The 16,382-nt window shown below is 45.7% G+C and overlaps 1 protein-coding gene across 10 annotated transcripts in view; it reads right to left on the bottom strand.

Annotated features, from left to right (window-relative positions):
- The window catches only part of LOC140429529 (transducin-like enhancer protein 4), a 327,809-nt gene that overhangs the window by 134,309 nt on the left and 177,118 nt on the right, over positions 1-16,382 (bottom strand). For 3 of the 10 annotated variants that reach the window (XM_072516640.1, XM_072516641.1, XM_072516648.1), the window contains one exon: positions 15,010-15,045. The exons of the other annotated variants lie outside the window; for them this stretch is intronic. In XM_072516640.1, coding sequence (XP_072372741.1) covers positions 15,010-15,045 — 36 coding nt within the window. The remainder of the gene's footprint in view (positions 1-15,009; positions 15,046-16,382) is intronic. 10 annotated transcript variants of the gene reach the window in all.

Below are 16,382 nucleotides of genomic sequence, written 5' to 3'. Positions count from 1 at the left end.
GTGGATGGCAAACACTGGCAATTTCACCATCTTTACCACTACAAATTTCTGTTTGACATTTCATTTGCAGGGAAAGGGGGAAACGATAGACCAAACACAAAAAACAAAATAGGTGTGATAAAGGGCTGCAGCAAATTTAATAGGCATGTTGCATTGTGAACATTTCAACCAAATTATCTTTGGAAGCACAGTACTCCCACATACATTTACAGCTCCATGACAGAAATATCAAACTTTACAAATTGAATCCACAATGAATTTTGTGTGAACAGATAATTCTTCCATTCCTGGCACAGGATTGTCCAATTTCTTTTGACTTGCTTAGTTGCAAATCTTAGAGCCTAATGGGCCACATGTAAAAATGATCACGGAGTGGGAACTAGGGGGCACTGGGGGTTGGGGCGTGGAAGGGTCACTATGTGTAGCTAGGTGGGATGAAAAAGTCAAATGCTCAAAATTAAAACATGTTACACCTGATTACATGTGAATTATCTGGTACAGCGGGCCTGCGTCTGCTCCCCCCACCACCCGCCCCACTGACACAGTGGTCCAAGATCAAATGCCCCCGATGCAGACACTATTCAGAGGATGGTGTGAGAGTGCTGTCAGCAGAAAGACAAGGGCCAGAGTTTGGCAGAAACTGAGGAGCATCAGCGCTTACCTCACAATGAGTTATCATCACTCTCCTGACCTGCTGACAGTGCCAACACAGGCGCATCACCCTGGGGTGATGGTACAGACCATGGGAGGGTGGAGCAGGGTAGTTTTTTTTTGGGGGGGGAAAGAGAACAAAGAACAATGAAAATTACAGTACAGGAACAGGCCCTTCGGCCCTCCAAACCTGTGCCGACCATGCTGCCCGTCTAAACTAAAATCTTCTACACTTCCGGGGTCCGTATACCTCTATTCCTATCCAATTCATGTATTTGTCAAGATGCCCTTTAAACGTCACTATCGTCCCTGCTTCCACCACCTCCTCCGGCAGTGGGTTCCAGGCACCCTAGTAATTGACCCCTCTGCCCTGGGAAAAAATCTCTTTGACTATCCACCCTGTGGTGTCTATGCCCCTCATAATTTTGTAGACCTCTATCAGGTCGCCCCTCAACCTCCGTCGTTCCAGTGAGAACAAACCGAGTTTATTCAACCTCTCCTCATAGCTAGTGCCCTCCATACCAGGCAACATCCTGGTAAATCTCTTCTGCACCCTCTCTAAAGCCTCCACATCCTTCTGGTCATGTGGCAACCAGAATTGAACAGAAGAATGGGGGAAGAAGGGGAATGAGGGAGGAGGAGGGGAATGAGGGTTGAGTTGACGGACAAAACTTCATCCTATGAAAATCGGGTGAGGATAAGGACCTCCATAGTCATCCGGGCATGCCAGACCCTCGCTGTCACCTTGTCCACCATCCTCCGGCTCCTCCTGCAGGTCCTCCCTGGATCGGTCCTCCATCCCCTCCTTGTCTGCCTCTTCTTCCTCCTCAGACGAGACCACATGCCCCTTCTCCTCCATGTCACCCTGCTAAGGTGAGAGATCCTCGGGGGAGGGGGGCGTGTACTGCAGGGCGCCACCAGAGCGGTCCAGACATCAGAATTGCATTTTGGGCAGTCTGATGTACTGCACAATGACAGCACTGGTGACAGCATGGGCCGTATTATATCAGGTCTCCACATCGTTTTCCAGCCTCCGCACTGGCGTCATCAACCAGAACCACAGCAGGTACCCCTTAGCCTCCAAGAGCCAATGCATCATCCTGGGGTGGTCCTTGAAGATGCTGGGGATCTCAGAGAATCCCAGGATGTAGTTGTCGTGCACACTCCTTGGGAAGTGTGCACGCACGTGCATGAGTGGAGGTAATGGTCGCACACGAGTTGAGCATTCAGGGAGTGGAACCTTTTCCTGTTAATGAAGCGCACTCCCTGATGCTCTGGTGCTTGCAAGGGGACACACGTGCATCAATTACCCCCTGGACCTGTGGTACCTTGGCATTGCCGGAGGATCCTGCAGCTCAGGCATCTTGGTGGGCTTGGTTCAGCTCAAATTTGATAAAGTCTGACGCCCCGGCATACAGCGCATCCGTGACCTCATGGATGCACTTGTGGACTGTAGCTTGGGAAATGCCGCACAAGTCCCTGCTCGAGCCCTGCAATGAACCGGTGGCATAGACGTTCAGGGCTATGGCGACCTTCACGGCCACTGGGAGCAGGTGTCCTCCTCCTCCACGGGGTGCCAAGTCTATGAGGACTTTGCTGAGATAGAGTTTCCTGCGGCACATGCTGTCTGTCATCTCCTCGAAAGACCAAGGACACCTGCACACTTTGGACTGTCACTGGCAGGGTCACAGGGTTCCTCCTCAGCCTGACAGGCGATCAAGTCTTCAGGGTGTGTGTAGGCCCCCTGCACATGGGATGCCGCCTCGAGCCTACCTCGATGTTGCTGCCTTCTCCAGCATCTGGCCACCTGGGCTGCCAGCAGCACCGCAACGGCTTCTCCTGCAGCACCCACAGCACCATCCATTTTGATATCTGTAAGGAATTGGAGAAGGAGATATACGGACAATCAGTTAGGGCTTCCACCCCGGGACCCTCATATCTCGCAAACCTCCCCCACTTTACGTGTCCCGTTTTTTCCAGAGTAAATTCCAGCAAGCCAGTTTTGCTGGAAAATCTTACTCACCCCCAGCCACAACAGGAGCCCCTGGACGCCAGACTCCTGCTGGGTACATTAGGAAGACCGTGCTCAGGTGCCCTCCCCAATCCACACTTTGGTCGCGAGGAAATCCCCAGTGCTGAAGCCGGGCTCTTGACTGTTTGCTGCTGCCTCTATGGTGCTGACGCTTCTAGAGGTCAAACAAAGTGTTCAGGCTTCAAAGTTTGACTGTATTGCATTACAATAATCATCGTCTGAGACATGGCCTCACAGACGAAAAATCCCTCATTTACCCTCCCCTCTCCCGGCCCAGGGGTGATCCCCGACCTGGAAAGCTTTAGCCCTTGACCAAGCCCAACCACTGCCCCCCCGCCCCACCTCCGCACTGAGGGGCCCTTCACCCATCCCCCGCCCCCATGCGCTGATGCAGTTGTTCCAGTGCCCATGAGCTACATTCCCGAAAATGGAAATGGCTGCTCGGCTCCTCAGTTCCCCTCAGTAGCCATTAATGCAAATTTTGGTTAAAGGTATGCTCAACACATTTGGGCGAGATCCGGAACTCGCCACCCTGACCAGGACGGGTAAATGGTAAACTGATCGCGCCTGATTTTGGCCTTTCCTGCTATTTAACCGATGCTCCCAGATCAGCATCGGTCGCAATGCGATGGTTAAATCACGTTCGGTATCTGCAAACAAGTCTAATGAGTCATATTAGCCATTGTGTCATACTTTGGACACACTGCTCCCCATAACTGTACCTTGAACGTTAGCAATCCTTCTGCACATGAATATTGAAGTGATATACCTGAAGACCACAAAATAACTCAATTTTCTGATTGTGTATGTCAATTAATTTATTAACAACTTAAAGGTGGGAATTCCTGACCCTAATTGATGAACAAAACATTTTAACATAAAATGATGATGAAAAGCCATGGCAATAGGCTGAAAATTAGTTCTGCATTTGAATTGAAAAATTGGAGGAGAAATATGGCACACGACCAAAACAGGTGTCAGGTTTGCACAGCGACAGAAATTTCTCTACAAATGATGCCAAATTCAGTATCAGGCTTCACCTGAAAGAAAAAGCTAAGCTGTAAATAGTAAATGGGCATTCACATGTAGGTTGGGATTTGAGGAATACCATCGGCACCAAGTCAAGTGATCAAGCAGGCAGATCCGAGGAGGGGGTGGTGGCAAAACCAAGGGTAGCAAGCAGACCACAGACTTCTGTGGAGCCAGGAGGAGCATTCCTAGTCTCTCTAGCTGCACAAATTTCCAACATTAAAAAAGTTTTTAACCCTCCTTTGAGCTGTCCTAAGACTAAAAGGCCTGGCACAGCCAGATGGGGTTTGCGTAGGGCAAATACCGCCAATTTGTTCCTGGATTTTGCAGCGATGTCCTACAACCAGTGTAAGAACTAGATTCACATAGTAAAGGTGTGTTAATGATAATAATCTTTATTAATGTCACAAGGAGGCTTACAACAACACTGCAATGAAGTAACTGTGAAAATCCCCCAGTTGCCACACTCCGGTGCCTGTTCGGGTATAGAAGGAGAATTCAGAATGTCCAATTCATCTAACAAGCACGTCTTTCCGGACTTGTGGGAGGAAACTGGAACACCCAGAGGAAAGCCACGCAGACACGGAGAGAATGTGCAGACTCTGCATAGACAGTGACCCAAGCCGCGAATCGAACCCGGATTCCTAGCGCTGTGAAGCAACAGTGCTAACCACTGTGCCACCGTGCCGCCCATATTAAGGCAGCCAACCAGCAGAGAGCAGTAGAGCAGAGGTGCTGATTGGCTGTTGCGGGGAAATTTGCACACGTCCGTGTGCTCACCCTAACTTGAAGGTGTACCTGAGCAAGAGAACCCTGATGTTCAAGTGAAGACAAGCGTCCAGCAGAGGGCAGTAGAGCAGAGCTGCTGATAAGCTGTTGCGGGGAAATTTGCATACGTCCGTGTGTTCACCCTAACTTGAACGTGGTTTGTGGAGGAGCGGTTGTCAAGTGACAATTAAACCCAAAACACTTCTTCAGTGTTTCCCTCCCTACCCCCTACTCTAACCAAAAAAAAAACGCTGTAAAGATCAAGAGGAAGGCTTGAGGGCAGGTAGAAGTCAAAAGAATTTGAACCGTGACGTCACAGCCTGCAGGTAAGGGACTGGCTGGTGACTGGTAAGTAGTTTTTCTTTTATTTTCCCTCAGGCGTTATCGTGCAGGGCGCAGAGGTTGCTGATTGAGTGCTTGCTGAGAAGGGGAGTGAATAACAGGTAAGCTCTTTCTTTCTTTTTCTTTTTTTATCAAGAGGGGATGGCAGGGAAGGTAGTGCAATGTTTCTCCTGCAGAATGTTTGAGGTGAGGGACGCCGTCAGTGTCCCTGTTGATTTCATCTGTGGGAAGTGCACCCATCTCCAGCTCCTCAGAAACCGTGTTAGGGAACTGGAGCTGGATGAACTTCGGATCATTCGGGAGGCAGAGGTGGTCTTAGATAGAAGCTTCAGGGATGTAGTTATTCCGAAGAATAAAGATAGATGGGTGACGGTGAGAGGGGCTGGGAGGAAGCAGCCAGTACAGGGATCCCCTGTAGTCGTTCCCCTTAGTTACAAGTATACCGTTTTGGATACTGTTGGGGACGACGACTTACTAGGGGTAAGCCATGGGGTACAGGTCTCTGGCACAGAGTCTGTCCCTGTTGCTCAGAAGGGAAGGGGGTAGAGGAGTAGAGCATTAGTCATTGATGACTCCATAGTTAGGGGGATAGATAAGAGATTCTGTGGGAACGAGAGAGACTCGCGGTTGGTGAGTTGCTTCCCAGGTGCCCGGGTGTGTGATGTCTCGGATCGTGTTTTTGGGATCCTTAAGGGGGAGGGGGAGCAGCCCCAAGTCGTGGTCCACTTAGGTACCAACGACATAGGTAGGAAAAGGGATAAGGATGTAAGGCAGGAATTCAGGGAGCGAGGGTGGAAATTTAGATCTAGGACAAACAGAGTTATTATCTCGGGGTTGTTACCCATGCCACGTGATAGCGAGACAAGGAATAGGGAGAGAGAGGAGTTGAACACGTGGCTACAGGGATGGTGCAGGAGGGAGGGTTTCAGATTTCTTGATAATTGGGGCTCATTCTGGGGTCGGTGGGACCTCTACAAACGGGATGGTCTACAACTGGACCAGAGGGGTACCAATATCCTGGGGGGGGGGGGAAGAATTTGCTAATGGTCTTCGGGAGGGTTTAAACTAGTTCAGCAGGGGCTTGGGAATCGGAATTGTAGCTCCAGTATACAGGAGGTTGAGAGTAGTGAGGTCATGAGTAAGGTTTCAAAGTTGCAGGAGTGTACCGACAGGCAGGAAGGTGGTTTAAAGTGTGTCTTCTTCAATGCCAGGAGCATCCGGAATAAGGTGGATGAACCTGCGGCATGGATTGGTACCTAGGACTTTGATGTTGTGGCCATTTCGGAGACATGGATAGAGCAGGGACAGGAATGGTTGTTGCAGGTGCCGGGGTTTAGATATTTCAGTAAGCTCAGGGAAGGTGGTAAAAGAGGGGGAGGGGTGGCATTGTTAGTCAAGGACAGTATTACGGTGGCAGAAAGGACATTTGATGAGGACTCGTCTACTGAGGCAGAATGGGCTGAGGTTAGAAACAGGAAAGAGGTCACACGGTTAAGGATTTTCTATAGGCCTCCTAAAAGATCCAGAGATGTAGAGAAAAGGATTGCAAAGATGATTCTGGATAGAAGCGAAAGCAACAGGGTAGTTGTTATGGGGGACTTTAACTTTCCAAATATTGACTGGAAACGCTATAGTTTGTGTACTTTAGATGGATCTGTTTTTGTCCAATGTGCGCAGGAAGGTTTCCTGACACAGTATGTAGATAGGCCAATGGAAGGCGAGGCCATATTGGATTTGGTACTGGGTAATGAACCAGGACAGGTGTTAGATTTGGAGGTAGGTGAGCACATTGGCGATAGTGACCACAATTCCATTACGTTTACTTTAGTGATGGAAAGGGATAGGTATATACCGCAGGGCAAGAGTTATATCTGGGGGAAAGGCAATTATGATGCGATGAGGCAAGACATAGGATGCATCACATGGAGAGGAAAACTGCAAGGAATGGGCACAATGGAAATGTGGAGCTTGTTCAAGGAACAGCTACTGCGTGTCCTTGATAAGTATGTACCTGTCAGGCAGGGAGGAAGTGGTTGAGCAAGGGAACCGTGGTTTACTAACGCAGTCGAAACACTTGTCAAGAGGAAGAACACAGACAGGAGCTTATGTAAAGATGAGACATGAAGGTTCAGTTAGGGCTCTCGAGAGTTCCAAGTTAGCTAGGAAGGCCCTAAAGAGAGAGCTAAGAAGAGCCAGGAGGGGACATGAGAAGTCTTTGGCAGGTAGGATCAAGGATAACCCTAAACTTTCTGTAGATATGTCAGGAATAAAAGAATGACTAAGGTAAGAGTAGGGCCAGTCAAGGACAGTAGTGGGAAGTTGTGCTTGGAGTCCGAGGAGATAGGAGAGGTGCTAAATGAATATTTTTCGTCAGTATTCACACAGGAAAAAGACAATGTTGTCGAGGAGAATACTGAGATTCAGGCTACTAGACTAGAAGGGCTTGAGGTTCATAAGGAGATGTTAGCAATTCTGGAAAGTGTGAAAATAGATAAGTCCCATGGGCTGGATGAGATTTATCCTAGGATTCTCTGGGAAGCTAGGGAGGAGATTGCTGAGCCTTTGGCTTTGATCTTTAAGTCATCTTTGTCTCCAGGAATAGTGCCAGATGACTGGAGGATAGCAAATGTTGTCCCCTTGTTCAAGAAGGGGAGTAGAGGCAACCCCGGTAACTATAGACCAGTGAGCCTTACTTCTGTTGCGGGCAAAATCTTGGAAAGGTTTATAAGAGATAGGATGCATAATCATCTGGAAAGGAATAATTTGATTAGAGATAGTCAACACGGTTTTGTGAAGGGTAGGTCGTGCCTCACAAACCTTATTGAGTTCTTTGAGAAGGTGACCAAACAGGTGGATGAGGGTAAAGCAGTTGATGTGGTGTATATGGATTTCAGTAAAGCGTTTGATAACGTTCCCCACGGTAGGCTACTGCAGAAAATACGGAGGCATGGGATTCAGGGTGATTTAGCAGTTTGGATCAGAAATTGGCTAGCTGGAAGAAGACAAAGGGTGGTGGTTGATGGGAAATGTTCAGACTGGAGTCCAGTTACTAGTCGTGTACCACAAGCATCTGTTTTGGGGCCACTGCTGTTTGTCATTTTTATAAATGACCTGGAGGAGGGAGTAGAAGAATGGGTGCATAAATTTGCAGATGGCACTAAAGTCGGTGGAGTTGTGGACAGTGCGGAAGGATGTTACAAGTTACAGAGGGACATAGATAAGCTGCAGCGCTGGGCTGAGAGGTGGCAAATGGAGTTAATGCAGAAAAGTGTGAGGTGATTCATTTTGGAAGGAATAACAGGAAGACAGAGTACTGGGGTAATGGTAAGGTTCTTGGCAGTGTGGATGAGCAGAGAGATCTCGGTGTCCATGTACATAGATCCCTGAAAGTTGACACCCAGGTTGAGAGGGTTGTTAAGAAGGCGTACGGTGTGTTGGCTTTTGTTGGTAGAGGGATTGGTAGAGGGAGCTAGGAGGCCGCAATTGGAATATTGCGTGCAATTCTGATCGCCGCATTATAGGAAGGATGTGGAAGCATTGGAGACGGTGCAGAGGAGATTTACCAGAATGTTGCCTGGTATGGAGGGAAGAACTTATGAGGAAAGGCTGAGGGACTTGAGGCTGTTTTCGTTAGAGAGAAGAAGGTTAAGAGGTGACTTAACTGAGGCATACAAGATGATCAGAGGATTGGATAGGGTGGTCAGTGACAGCCTTTTTCCTCGGATGGTGATGTCTCGCGCGAGGGGTCAGGTTCAATCAGAGTCAGCTGGCATACAGTATCTATGTTCATAGATTCATCACTCCAATTATTAGAATTTCTACAGTGCACAAGGAGGTTATTCAGCCTACTGGGTCTGCACTGACCCTCCGATAGAATACTCGACATCGGCCCGCTCCCCCGTCCTATCCCCATAACCAACCCGACATATCTTTGGACACTAAGGGGCAATTTGGCATGGCCAATTCACCTAACCTGCACATCTTTGGACTGTGGGTGGAAACAAGAGCACCCGGAGGGAACGCAAGCAGACACGGGGAGAACTTGCAAACTTGACAAAGACAATCATCCAAGGTCGGAATTGAACCTGGGGCCCTGGTGCTGTGAGGCAGCAGTGCTAACCACTGTGCCAGCTTGCCGCGATGCGGGCAATTTGTTATAAAAAAAGAATATAAAGCTGATATATTTTTATATTGGTTTCCCCATCTAACAACTACGCATACTTAAATTATCATCCTTCCATTTAAACTCCTCTGTGGACTTTCCATGTTATATCTCCTATTACCACCTCGCTTAAAACTCATCTTGTTAGCACTGACCTGGGTTTAATTCTGTCCAGCCTTTGGTGATTGTGTGGAGTTGGCACATTCTGGCCGTGTCTGCATGGGTTTCCTCCGGGTACTTCGAAAGATGTGCAGGTTAGGTGGATTGGCCATGCTAAATTGCCCCTTAGTGTCCAAAGATCTGGGTTACGGGGATAGGGGAGGGGATTAGCTTCGATAGGGTGCTCTTTCAGAGGGTCGGTGCAGGCATGATAGGCCAAATGGCCTCCTTCTTCACTGTAGAGATTCTATGGATACTATGGAACCTTCTTCAAGGGCTGACACAGCAATCTAGTGACTTCTCTAATTAGTGCATTAAAAAATCGAAGATTTTCTTCTCATCAAATTGGGACTTGTTACCAATTATTTATCCTACTACCTGAATTCACATAATCAGTTTTTTTTTTGAAGGACAGGAAGAAGCGAGAGAAGGTCACTTGTTAGTACAGAACTTGAATATTGCTGAAAAGAGAAAGATGTGCCGAAGCTTTTCATCTCACACTTATCAGGACAAATGTAAGAATGCCTAATTTCAAACAATCACAATAATCTACAGGAGAAAAAGGTGTTGATTGATTGGTAATTCTACTCTGATTGGTCGAGGTCTTGCCATGGGGAAAGCAATGGGGAACAATAGGCTCCCCAAGTTCCCATGTAAGATGAAAAGGTTCAGCAACATGTCTCTCATTTCAGCAATATTCAAGTGAGAAAACGTTCTCTTGGTTGCAATCATGTAAGTCATAGGGTAATTTAAGCTTTTAGAAATTGAAAAGAATTACAGGGAATAAAAGACACTGCTAAACACTGCACAATGCCACTTCTGTTAAAAGTGCTTGATAATCTCAGATGTACAAGGCAAAATATCAAGTGTGTATTCTATTCATATTAATTGTGAGACAGGAGGACTTCTATTAATTGTCTCACTGACACCAGCTTGAGAGAAGGTACTACCTAAGTAGCACTGCAAAATACAGACTTGACATATCAACTATAATGAAACCAAACTGCTATGTAATCATTCAAAGTAGTTTTCGAGTCTAATTGGTTTCTTTGGATATCAGAGTCACTCTGGTTTCTTTACTCTGACTCGTTCAATGTTGTTCTATCATCCGAAATGCCCAGCCCCAATCTAAAGATGATTTTGTGATTTACTGCACCCTTCCCCAAGATTACATTTAATGTTGCTGCAAGCATCCCCCATCTCGGAATGTGGACATCACTGGCAAGGCTGGCAGTCATTGTCCATCCTCAATTGAAGAAATGGTACAGTTTGATACAATTGAGTAGATTGGCCGTTTCAGAGGGCAGTTAAGAATCAATCTTGTTGATGGAGGGTTGGTATCACTGTCCAGGTAAAAATGGAGGTTTCCTTTCCTAAAGGACATTTTTTTATTCACTCACTGTATGAAGGCATTGTTTGCAAGGCCAGCATTTATTGTCCATCCCTATTTGGCCTTGATCAGGTCCTGGTGTATCACCTTCTTGAAACAATGTTTGTGAAACAGGTAATCTTTTATGAAAATCTGACATCTTCTGAGTCACTCTTACAGATACCATCTTTTTATTTCCAGATTTAAAACAAAACGGAATTCAAATTCTCAAACTGCCATGGTGAGATTTTGCTTCAGAATTACTGGTCCAGTAACACAGCTGTACCTATATGACTCATCTTGTGACTTTGTGATCTGTCTCCACATTAGGTGGTGTGATCAGGAAATTAACATTCACACAGAAGTGCAAGTGGAGGCAGAAAGAGAAATGCATCGAGTCTGAGTATGTCGCCATGTACACTGAGAGAGGCAGATTTCCATGAGCCAAAGCTGGTGCATTCCTTATACTGAGGACAGATGATTTTCGGAATTTATGAGGCAGGTATAGTGATGCATCACACTAACATTCCTGAACTCCCACAGAGCTAACTCTAATATAAAGCCACATCTGCAAGGGAGAGTTGAGCTGCAACAAGGGAAAATTAACATTTAGACTATAAAGTTAATGCACAAGTACATTGCACTTTGGAAATGCATGCTTACTGAAATCTGCTTAAAGGAACAGTTGCACAAACATAAAACCGCAGAGTCCTATTGAAAACACTTCCAATAAGTTTTGTCCCATAGACCAACCCTCTGTCATTGTATTTTTCAACTGATGATTCCTTTCCATTATTTACTGTTGTATCCTCCAGGATCGAATGACTATCCATACTTCAGTATTGCTGATGTAAAGACATTCGGTCAAAACTTTTTGTCTTGCACTCACCAGGACAGATGGCAAGAATACCAATGGTAAAAGAAGCAACAGTTTGTGCTGCATGAAAGGAAAGTGCTGATTGGTTGACAAGTGGACACTGACTGTTAGCGGCATTGCCATGGAGAACAGTTAACTGCCAAGCTATTGTTCAAATTCAAATCAGGCAAGTCGACACTGATTGATCAAATCATGTTTGACTACCAATTAGCACTCTCTTTTCATGCACTATAAATTGTTATCCCAGATGAAACTGCAGAGATTATCTGTGCTGGTGATGCAGCTGCAACATATTGTTCTATCCCATGGCACCCACCATAACTTTCTGTTGTTTCAGGCAACTCCAGTACAATCTGACCCTCCTCCCTCCCCAACAACTACAGTGCCTTCATGGCTTGGTGGTCACACTCTCATCTCAGAGATAGCTTTGTGAGTTTGAATTCAATCCAGCACTTTCATACAGCTGTGAAGTGTTTTGGAGAATTTAAGACATATAATCATGGATAACTTTACCTGGGAAGCAGGACCACAATGGGGCAGCCAGTAGAAGTACAGGGAGATGCATCCTTCCATTATAAAGTTAAGAGTGGGGATGTTTGTTGATGACTGCACAGTTTTCAACACCATTCATGACTCTCCAGACACTGACACATGTCCAAATGCAGTAAGACCTGGACAATATCCAGGCTTGGCCTGACAAGTGGTAACAAACATTTGCACCACACAAGTGTCAAGCAATGACCATCTCCAACAAGGGAGGATCTATCCATCACCCCTAGACTTTCAATAGCATTACCATCACTGAATCCTCCACAATCAACACCCGAAAGGGTTTCCATTGACCAGAAACAGAACTGGACTAGCCATATAAATACATTGGCTACCAGAGCAGATCAAAGGCTGAAATCCAGTGGCAACTCATTGCCTTACCCCCTCCCCTAAAGTCTGTCCAACATATACAAGGCATAAGTTAGGAGTAGAATGGAATAATCTCCACTTGCTTGTATGAATACAGCTCTAATAACATTCAAGAAGCTCGACACTATCCAGGACAAAGCAGCTCCACTTGATTGTTACCTCTTCCACAAACATTCACTCCCTCCACCACCGACGAACTGTGACAGTCATGTGTACCACAAGGTTCCTGAGGCAGCACCTTCCAAATCCATGGCCACTACTATCTAAGGGAACAAAATTAGCAGATACCCGAGAACAGCACCACCTGGAAGTTCCCCTCCAAGTCACTCATCATCCTGACTTTGAAATATATAATCGTTCCGTCACCATTGCTGCCTCAAAATCCTGGAATTCCCACCCTAACAGCACTGTGAGTGTACTTACAGCTCAGGGACTGCAGTAGTTCAAGAAGGCAGCTCACCACCACCTTCTGAAGGGCAACTAGGGATGAGCAATAAATGCTGGCCTTGCCAACAATCCCACATACCTAAATGAATTTTTAAATCAGCTCCCTAATCCAAGTCTTCCTCCAATCAGTCTTTCCTCCAAACGAAGCAGGAAACAAATAGAAATATTCAAAGGCTGTATTAAGGGCCATTTTACCAGGCCATCCACATTTTGTCAACAGTGAATTGACCATCGCCAGCAAATGGGGAGATTGTCAGCTGAAAGTAGGCACCCTCCCAGTAGTAGCTCATGGTGAGGAGTTTTTTTGCATGGAATGAAGGGAACGTGGACAGGCAATATAGCACTCATGGCCCAGTAAATTGACAGAGGGTTGTTTTCTCCAGCCGGACAACATTTACGTATTTTTAAAAGTTTCTTCAACCTTTCTTTTGTGGGCTACAGGGTCCCTGCACACTTTAGCAATGGCCACCTGTCTCAGTGAGGCGCCAGCCATCTAATTGGGCTGGCAGCTCCAGGGTGTGGGCAACCATCCTGTACTTGATGGCAAACCCAACAGCAGCTCATTCAGTGCTGCCGCCGGTAAAAGTGAGGGAGAAGTCCCACTGGTCACCCATGCATGTTGCCAATACGTATTTCCTGTCTGAACCAATTCAATTCTCTATGTCAATGTAACTTATTTTCTAACCCTCTTCGTCTGAGATACCAAAGAAATACCAAACACCACACTTCCCTACTGCCACCCCGGACTGACCCGAATACTGCAGTCCCTGGAAACCCAATGATCCCACTATCTCTGGAGTTCTCTCAGTGTTAGATTATCATGCCCTCTTGCTTTCTTCAAAATGATTCTAAATGGTTCCAGACTACATTGCTTCACCTCCCTGCAATACTCTCAAATTCCAGCTCTAATAAATGGTGCTGAATCCCAGGTCTCCGAGATCCAATCTCATGAATGCACTCAATCTTTTCCCAGGGCCAATCATGTCCTGTTGTCACGTTCTCCAAATTGATCACATTTGTGTATGTGTGTGTTCCATTGCTGCTCTTACAACATCTTCTTCCCTGATCAGTAACATTACCAGCCTATCATCTTGTGTTTCATAGAATTTACAGTGCAGGAGGCCATTCGGCCCATTGTGTCTGCACCGGCTATTGGAAAGAGCACCATACCCAAGGTCCACACCTCCACCCTCTCCCCACAACCCAGTAATCCCAACCAACACTAAGGGCAACCTTGGACACCAACGGCAATTTATCATGGCCAATCCACCTAACCTGCACATCTTTGGACTGTGGGAGGAAACCGGAGCACCCGGAGGAAACCCACGCACACACGGGGAGGATGTGCAGACTCCGCACAGACAGTGACCCATGCCAGAATCGAACCTGGGACCCTGGAGCTGTGAAGCAATTGTGCTATCCACAATGCTACCGTGCTGCTTCTAACAAAAGGCAAGTGAGAAGTGAGAGAAATTAACTACATGATAAAGGATCATGTCCGTTTCAATAGGGAATTGAATATACACTTAAAAAAGGAAAAATTTGCAGAAGTGTGAGGAAGAACAGGGAAATGAAACAAATTGGACGGCTTTATCAAAGAGCTGGCACTTCTCTGCATTTTTTTCCATCACCATATCTTCCTTTCTCACCCCAATATGGATCTAACTCTTATTATTTGTGTAAAACCCTTCTTCAGTGTATCTTCTGTCTATTCGGCATTTCTCCCACACTGTAACAGGAAAGGAAAGAGAAAGCTTCATCTCCTTTTCCTTCATTCACCTATTCAATTAAATCTTTATTATTGACATAAGCCACAAATTTCCAAGGAGACACTCCCACTCTTACCAACATAACTTTGCCCGATGCACTGCAAAAACTCAATTGCTGATACAATTCTGACAAAGCAAAACAGCTTTTCTGAAAAAATTCCTGGCCATATATCCTTTCTCAATTGCTAACATTGAAAAAAATAAAGATGCACCTTTATTTAAAAAATATCGATAAAATTGCAAAACGTTGGCCAGAGGGAAGAGGGAGAAACACAGACAGAACGTGTATTTGCAAGAGTAGGTGGGCAAAAAGAGAGACAAAGCATTGAAAGAGAAATCAGGGGAAAGGGAAATAAAGAGGAAATGTTGACAGCATTGCTTACAGTAGTTTTCTATGCTCAAGCATAAATGATACACCACAGTCTGCTAATTTGAAGAGATTATGGTCAGTTATTAGATCTTCATTTGGACACTTCTCAGACTCACCAATAGCCAGCATTGAAACCTTCTCTTCTCTGTGTGCTATGGTAGAGATTAAAAAGTTAATGCCAAGCATGATAATATTTTCTTCATACTTGTCTTGAAAATTCTGGAAAACTATTTAAGAAAATATTTTGGCTTATTTCAACATTTCTTGCACAAACCAAATAAGATGTGTCACTGGTGAGACTCAATAACAACTTGCACTCACATAGCATCTTTAACATAGCAAAACATCAAAGCCCTTCACAGGAGAGATGAAAATTAGATAAAAACTAATCCTGAACCACATAAATAGATACAAGGATGTGTGACCAAACAATGCCGTGCTCAAAGAGTTAAGTTTTAACTAGTGTCTTACAGGAAGATTTAGGAGGGGATTCCAGGAAGCATAGCCCTAGTGGCAATCATGGAATCACAGAATTGTTATGGCACAGACTGAGGCCATTTGGCCCATCATGTCTGCACCGACTCTCCAAAGGAGCATCACGGCTTGGTGCCATTCCCCTGCCTTTTCCCCGTATCCCTGCACATTGTATTTATTCAACTAATCATCTAATGCCCTCTTGAATGACTCAGCTGAACCTGCCTCCACCACACTTCCAGGCAGTGCATTGCAGACCCAAGCCACTCATTGCGTGAAGACGTTTTTTATCACATCACATTTGATTATTTTGCAAATCACCTTAAATCTGTGCCCTCTCAGTCTTTATCCTTTTACAAATGGGAACAGGTTCTCCCGATCTACTATGTCCAGTCCCCCTCATGATTTGCAACATCTCTATCAAATCTTCTCTTAGCCTTCTCTCCAAGAAGAACAGTCTCAACCTCTCCAATTTATCCTAATAACTGAAGTTTCTCATCCCTGGAAGCATTCTTGAAAAGCTCTTCTGCGGTGAAGGAAGTATGGGAGTGAAAAAGAGGCAAGAATTGGAGGTCCACCGAATTCTAAGAGGGAGTAGGGCAGGTCAAGATTCAAAAACAGACAGGCATGAGGCCAATGAGGAGTTTGAAGCGGAGGATGAGATTTTTCAATTCAAGGTGTTGCTGGACCGGGAGCCAATGTAGGTCAGTGAACACATGGACAATGGATGAATGGGATTTGGTGTAAATTAAGATCCAAACAAAATAATTTTGTATGAACTTAAGCTTATGCAGTGTGGAAGAAGGAAGACCAGTCAGGAAAGAACTGGAATGGTCTACTCTGGTGGTAACAAAGGCATAGATGAGAATTTAATGGAAGGCAGAGCAGGGATGGATGATATTACAGAGAGAAAAATAAATGATCTTTCTGATGAAAAGGAAGCTCAGCTCAAGTTCAAATAAATGCAAAGGTCATGTGAAGTCTGATTCAGTCAGATATACAAAATAATTATGCA

This window comes from Scyliorhinus torazame, chromosome 9, assembly GCF_047496885.1.
Source record: "Scyliorhinus torazame isolate Kashiwa2021f chromosome 9, sScyTor2.1, whole genome shotgun sequence".
Lineage (NCBI taxonomy): Eukaryota > Metazoa > Chordata > Chondrichthyes > Carcharhiniformes > Scyliorhinidae > Scyliorhinus > Scyliorhinus torazame.
The sequence above is the reverse complement of the archived record's forward strand: the minus strand, read 5'-3'. Positions and strand labels throughout refer to the sequence as shown.